Source organism: Entelurus aequoreus, linkage group LG20 (genome assembly GCF_033978785.1).
Source record: "Entelurus aequoreus isolate RoL-2023_Sb linkage group LG20, RoL_Eaeq_v1.1, whole genome shotgun sequence".
NCBI lineage: Eukaryota > Metazoa > Chordata > Actinopteri > Syngnathiformes > Syngnathidae > Entelurus > Entelurus aequoreus.
In genome coordinates, this window is record NC_084750.1 from 35,274,463 (window position 1) to 35,281,962 (window position 7,500).

The 7,500-nt window shown below is 45.2% G+C and overlaps 1 protein-coding gene across 1 annotated transcript in view; it reads left to right on the forward strand.

Moving 5' to 3' along the window:
- Positions 1-7,500, forward strand: part of LOC133636229 (oxysterol-binding protein-related protein 10-like) — a 212,920-nt gene that overhangs the window by 181,915 nt on the left and 23,505 nt on the right. Inside the window, exons 8-9 of the mRNA XM_062030021.1 lie at positions 5,776-5,925; positions 6,008-6,494. Of these exons, the coding sequence (XP_061886005.1) occupies positions 5,776-5,925; positions 6,008-6,494 (637 nt within the window). The remainder of the gene's footprint in view (positions 1-5,775; positions 5,926-6,007; positions 6,495-7,500) is intronic.

Below are 7,500 nucleotides of genomic sequence, written 5' to 3' on the forward strand. Positions count from 1 at the left end.
ACCTCACTATCAACAGTGTTGTCATCAGAAAGAATGCTCACCAGATATCTGAAGGATGGAACGATTGCTATTTTTTCTCCAGAAACCGTGAAGACAGGTGATGTAGATGGCTTGTTGGAGCTCCACTGGCAAACTACTTCCGTCTTGCTGGTGTTGACGGTCAGTCCCATCCTGCTGTACGCTCTCACCACAGCCGCAAGAACAGACTGAAGGTCTTGTGGGCTGTGAGATACAAGAACACAGTCATCTGCGTACTGCATCTCAACAATTCTCTCCCTCTGCAATTTGGTGGTAGCCTGAAGCCTCCTGATATTAAAGAGGTTGCCATCTCGACGGAAGTCCACTGTCACACCGCTGCTGTCCTCAATCTCCTTGTGGAGAAGCTTGGTAACACATAGCAAGAAGATGTTAAAAAGCACTGGTGCTAGTACACACCCCTGCCTTACTCCTGTATGTACAGGGAAGGGGGCAAACTCTTGACCTCCTATGGTCACTCGAGCAGTCATTCCATCATGAAACTGACGGAGGATGTTAACGAACTTAATGGGACAGACAAACTTGAGGAGGACTTCCCATAGAAGTTCTCTCTGAACAGTGTCGAAGGCTTTGGAGAGGTCGACAAAGGCCATGAATAGGTCCTGATGTTGTTCCCTACATTTTTCCTGCAGCTGTCTAGCTGTGAAAATCATGTCCACTGTGCTCCTATTCTTTCTAAACCCGCACTGTGATTCAGGCAGTATCGACTCAGTGATGTTATTAATCAGCCTCTGGAGCATCACTTTTGCCAGAACTTTACCGGCAACAGCAAGGAGTGAAATGCCCCTACTGTTGCCACAGACAGCCTTGTCACCCTTGTTCATGTAAATAGTGACAACATTGGCGTCTCTCCATTGTTGTGGGACGTTCTCTTCAGCCCAGACCTTTGTGATGTACTGGTGCAATGTTGTTGTGCAGAGGTATCCTCCTTGCTTCAGTAGTTCAGCCGGGATGTTGTCATTACCGGGGGATTTGTTGTTTTTGAGTGAGCGGGTAGCTGATCGGACCTCCAGGAAGGTTGGGGGCTCGTCCAAATTGTGCATGACGGGAAGTGTAGGCAGTTCATCCAGAACAGTGGGGTCTGCATCAGATTCCTGATTCAACAGGGTGCTAAAGTGTTCCGCCCATCTCAGCAGGATGCTAGGTTGGTCCTTCAAGGTTGACAGGCCGTCTGCTGTTTTCAGGGGAGTGATGCAGCGGTTTGTTGGGCCGTAGGTCTTCTTGACAGCATTGTAAAAGTTGTGCATGTCATTTTTATCGGCAAAGGTTTGGATTTCATGTGCCTTTTTTCTCCACCACTCATTCTGCATCCTCCTAACAGCCCTTTGCACTTCCCCTCGAGCTCTCTGCCATTTCTGCCTGGAGCTACTGGATGAAGGGTTCTCTAGGGTTGCCCTGTGTGCTTTGTGCATATCCTTCAACAGGACATGGATGGTGTCTGAGTTTTCATCAAACCAGTCTTGGTGGTTCTTGCTCTTGAAGCCGATTGTTTGGGCTGCTGCCTCATAGAGAGCCGAGCTGATAGAGTTCCAGTTCTGGTCGATAGAGTTCTCAGAAGAGTTCAAGGAAGACTCCACCGCCCCAAGTTTCTCAGGCAGGGAGCGGCGAAATTAATTTCTTGGATCAGGGTTTTCCAGGCGGGCGCAGTCTAGCTTCTTCCTTTTGGGTCCTCGCCGTCTCAAGGGGGGGCGCACTTGCATGTGGACATTGGTCATAATCAAATGATGATCTGTCCAGCACTCTGCACCTCTCATGGCACGGGTGATGAGGATGTCTTTGATGTCACTACGCCTCACTATGATATAATCTATCAGGTGCCAATGTTTAGAACGGGGGTGCATCCATGAAGTCTTATATTTAGCCTTCTGCTGGAAGATGGTGTTGGTTATGGTCAGGTTATGCTCTGAGCAGAGAGTAAGCAATCTCATCCCATTTGAGTTAACCTGACCAACTCCATGTCTGCCAAGTACTCCACTCCATATCCTGTTGTTCTGTCCCACTCGGGCATTAAAATCCCCAAGCAAGAAAATCTTGTCTTTCTTGGGGATCCGGCAAAGAGCCTCATCAAGTGACTGATAGAAGGAATCCTTGACCTCATTCTCAGATGGTAGGGTCGGTGCATAAGCACTGAGAAGAGTGGCGTAGCGATTCCTGACCAGGGGGATACGGAGGGTCATTAGTCTCTCACTAATGCCGACAGGTGTTTCAGTGAGTCTTGGCAGCAGTGTGTTTTTGATGGCCAGTCCTACACCATGCAGATGTTGTCCTCCTGAGGGGTAGCCTTTCCAGAAGAATGTGTAGCCCATACCTTCCTCAGTTAGAGAGCCTTCATCCAGGATCCTGGTTTCACTCAGGACTGCAATGTCAATGTTGTAGCGATTCAGCTCTGCAGCAACCAAGGCAGTTCTTCTGTGAGGCCTGTCAGATCTGCCGTACGAGTCCAGGAGAGTCCTTACATTCCATGTTGCCAGTTTCAAGTTGCATGATTTTTTATTTTTATTTTTATTTCGACCGCAGCTATGGAATGGCCCGATAGGTGCGGTATCCTATCCAGGCGAGATTGAGTGGGCAATTTTTAGGCCACCTTTTCTAGGCCCGTCCTCAATTGAGGTGAGCAGTGCCGTCCCTAAATAAGGCTGCTCAAACACACAGGGGTCTGCCGAAAACAGCTTCCACTCAACCGAGCTGTTAGCGACCTATACCCTGTGCTGCTGCCGTGCAGGGTTCTAGCTAAGAGCTTCCAGTCCATTCAAACCTGCTCCCGTTGCCAGAAACCCCATCGCCGTCAGACTTCAACCAGATGTTAGTCCAGGTACTGTTCACCATGGTCAGAAGTGGGTACCTGCGCAAGGAGATATTTAAGTGCCAAAGGAGGTGCGCTTTCTCCAGTAGCACTATCTTCACCACAATGAGGTAAACCCGGTGGCGTGGGTGAGCCCATGACGACCAGCCCCCCATCATGACTGCAGGAGGTTGCCGGGTCCTTAATCTTTCAAGGCCCGCCTATTGCGCACCGCCAGCACATTGCTTTTCTGTCAGGGTGTGCTCCCTTAGCCTTTGCCTAAATAAGCTGACCCACACGGCAATGGGGCTATTTACCCATAGTTGGGGCAGGGTTGACGGGCGTCAGGGCGTGTTCCACACAATGGTGGGCCTATACGCCACGTCTCTGGGGCCCACTGCTGCTCCGAGATCCCCTTCAGTTTAGTTCGGGGTCTGCAAAGACCCTTATCCGTGTGTGGCCACGAGGAGGCACTGAAGGAGTCTTGGTGGTGGAGAGGCTTTGTACCAGCAGGAGGAGACTTACGCACTCGGCTCCTCTTTTTACCCCCCGAGGGGGGCTAGCTGGCGGCGGTAGCTGTAAGCAGAGAGTAGCAAGCAGAAAGCAACATGCAACATGCACTATCTACAGACATCTCTCTACTTCTACTGCACTAGACGCGTCACACACACCCTGTGTAAGACACACACACTCAATTGTAATACAATGTAATTGAAATACAAACTTTTTAATACCAAGTTAAATAAAACCAATAAATAATAAAAATCAAATATACTCTATAAGCAAAATGTTGCACTTGAATAAAAATCACAACCAAAAGCAATAAAATAGGTTCTTTCTCTGTCAAGGAGGGAGTGGGCGACCCTCAAATATACACAAACAAAACAATAAACAAGTTGGCTAAATAAAGTTCACGGTTATCATTATTATTGTTTAATGTGCTTAAAAAGTAATTATATACACACAAAATATTTTAATTAAGTTGAAAAAAATGTTTTACTAAAATAAATAGCCACACAATATACGTTCTTGAAAGAGGAAACATCGGATATTGTTTTGGCTTCAAGAGCCATATTTTTATTTGTGTGTTTAAATGATTATCTTCCTTTTTAATATGTAAACGTTTTAGAATGTTTTAAAAAAAAATCTCAATTACGTGATCAGTTATTTAACTTCCAGTTTATGTGACATCTCTCGAGTTCACTTCCAGTTAAACAGAGTTTGTGTCCGTCTGTTTCAACTTGACGCTGTCGAGTTTACATTAATAACGTTAACCTTTTGTCTACATGTTAACATTTAAGCAAACTAGCAAGCTAACTCTAGGTGGTATCCATAATTTTATCAAAGTGTATTTATCAGTTTTTCGATCATTTCAAAATAATACGGTAATACAAACGGTCAGAAGATTTACAGCGATTACAATTATTGCCGTTTATGTGCATGGAGTACAAACGCCCACAGCTGCTGAAACCGATGAGAAGAGTGATGGCTCTTGTTATCCGTAACAACCAATGTTCCCTCTAATTTTTCATGTGTGTGAGCAAACGCAAAAACTCCCTGAGCATTCAGTGGAGCCCATGTGAGCAACATCAGACGTGCACACTGTGGCTACACCAGCAGCACACCTGTCCCAAACCTGACTAAATAACAAGTTCAATCTCCATCCATCCATCCATTTTCTACCGCTTGTCCCTTTCGGGGTCGCGGGGGGTGCTGGAGCCTATCTCAGCTGCATTCGGGCGGAAGGCAGGGTACACCCTGTACAAGTCCCCACCTCATCGCAGGGCCAACACAGATAGACAGATAGATAATTAGTTCCTATTAAAACATTCACGTTGCACAATGAGATGTAAGCAGGGGATCATGTGTACATTCCTGCAACTTCCTGTTTGTAAAAAATATATTTTTATTAGTATTTATTTAATATACTAACAGCATTTCATGACTAATATTTATAAATGAAGATTCCTAATAAATGACACTAGAATAAGCACACATTTGATTGGTAAATCATAGTGTAACGACCTGGAATGACACTTTATGTGTGGTGTTGGAGTTGTCCGACTTTTTGTGTGGCTGTAAACGCATCACTGGCTAAGTGCCTTATGTGCATGCGTTGGCGCAAGTGAGAAAGAGCGAGCGGCTGCTGTTGATATAACAAAGTTGCTTTTGGTCTGGTTTGTACGGCAGAAAATTACCACTTTTGCTAGATATAATTTGTTTTACTAATGTTTTGGTGTGTTTATGGCTGACAATAAAGAGTTTTGCTCAGTAAAGTGATGGATGGACTTCATGTCCTCAAAGCGTCTCGACAGACGTTACAATATTTGAACAATGATGACGAAAACTGTTTTGTCTGTCGTGGCGAAAATTGTTATGTGCTTATTTTTTAATTTGATTTTGTGCGTGGCATAGATTTGCCGTGTGCAGAGGACGCTTGAGCAGTGTGCAATTGCACAGGCGCGCACTTTAGAGGGAACGTTGGTAACAACCCATACACATGGCGATTATCGAGGCTGGCGAATGTGCCGTTTGGTACTTCATTGTATACCACTACCTACCGTATGCGGTTTTAACAACAAACTACATTCACAGACAGTCCCATCATAATGTGTTTGAGTGAGGACTATTGTATTAAACACTGGTAAATACAAACAAAAACACAAATCGTTCTTGTTTTAGTTGCTGTGGTAGAATCCAGGTCAATACGGCCATGTTTTTTTGCCATGTTATTGCTGTGTAACAAGACCGTAGTTCCGTGGTGCTTGTTGTCTCTGCTTGGTGGTGATGATGAAGAAGTTAATGGCCTCCCGACAGAGGCGTAAAATTGAAGCACCTGTGTCTTTCATAGGAATCAGAAAAATTTGCGATTTCCACGTCTGACGACAGCAGCAAAGTTCGTTAAACTTGTGAATGCTCCAACTTACAATGGCGGTTTTGTTTTGATGTGTGAGCAGCGAGCAGCAGGCCTGGCAGACATCGGCCCCAGCGAGGAGGTGACGGACACGGAGGACAACGAGGAGGAGGACCTGGGGGTCCTGGACGAGCAGAGGAGCGTCATTCTCCACCTGCTCTCCCAGCTCAAACTGGGCATGGATCTCACACGGGTGAACATTGCAACAATCGAACACCAACGGTTCCTTTCTGAACTTTCATTTTCTCTCTCTGGATTTTCCTGGCACTTTCTAGGTGGTGCTGCCTACTTTTATCCTGGAGAAGCGCTCGCTGCTGGAGATGTACGCCAACTTCATGGCCCACCCGGACTTGTTCCTGTCCATCACAGCCGGCGCCACGGCCGAGGACCGCATCATCCGCTTTGTGGAGTACTACTTGACCTCCTTCCACGAAGGCCGCAAGGGGGCCGTGGCCAAGAAGCCCTACAACCCCGTGCTGGGGGAGACCTTCCACTGCTCCTGGGACGTCCCTCGCGACAAAGTCAAGGCCAACCAGGGGTCCGCCCGGGAGCCGGGCAGGGGCCCCAACAACGCGCAGCAGGGCGACGACCCACCGGGAGGCTGCTACAGAGTCCGCTTCGTGGGCGAGCAGGTGTCCCATCATCCACCCGTCTCGGCGTTTTACTGCGAGTGCTGGGAGAGGAGGGTGTGTGTCAGCGCCCACGTGTGGACCAAGAGCAAGTTCATGGGCATGTCTATTGGAGTGTCCATGGTTGGAGAAGGTGAGGCAGGAAATGTCTTCTTTGTCGCTTGGAAACACAACATCATGTTCTTAAAGGGGAACTGCACTTTTTTTTGGAATTTGGTTTATCGTTCACAATCATTTCATGACCACGGAAGTATTCTTTTTAATAAATAAAATTCTGCTTGCATTGCAGCCAATGGGTGGTCCTCTATTCCACCCATAAAACTTAATAAATAACCTTTCAAAAAGCACCAACAATACTCAATTTACATTTCATGACTTGGAATATTAACCAAGTATTAGTTAGTTTAGTTTATTATTTCTTCGGTCAATGGTCAACAAAATAAACAAACAGTTTTACATAAACAAACAGATGTACATTTATAAACAAACAGTTGTACATTCATAAATTTAAAAAAAAAAAAATGTTGCAGACCGAAAGGGTTTAGGCTGAAGTTGAACACTTATTGCGCCTAACCCTATGAACAAAGTCAAGTACGAGATGAGCTTCCAAAAAAAATATGAAATTTCCTTTTCACAACATATTATAAATACATATTGTACACAACATAAATACTGTTCAATTATATACACAGTAAAGGCATGTGAAATATCCTTGTACACATGTTAAACCTTTGCACCAATTATATACTATATACAAACAATTATACTTCCATTATATTTATATCCCACATTTAGTTTTTAATTAACATTGATCATAGTATTAACTACAGTGTTGATTCAAGAGTGATATATTTTTACAAGACATTGGTCTTAAAGTTTTTTTTAAATGTGTGAATGTAACTGGAACATTTGAAGGAATCATCCAAGCTGTTCCACAGTTGAACCCCCCTGACAGAAACACATCTACTTTTTAAGCTCGTTCTTATGTTTGCTTTCTGAAAGACAGCTGAACCTCTGAGGTCATAGGGACTCTCCCTAGGTTTGAACCTCTCCTGTAGACACGAGGCAGCATGTGGTTATGAGCTTTGTACGTCACAAGAGCAGTGTTAAAGTCAACAAGATCGTGCAGTTTTAATGTT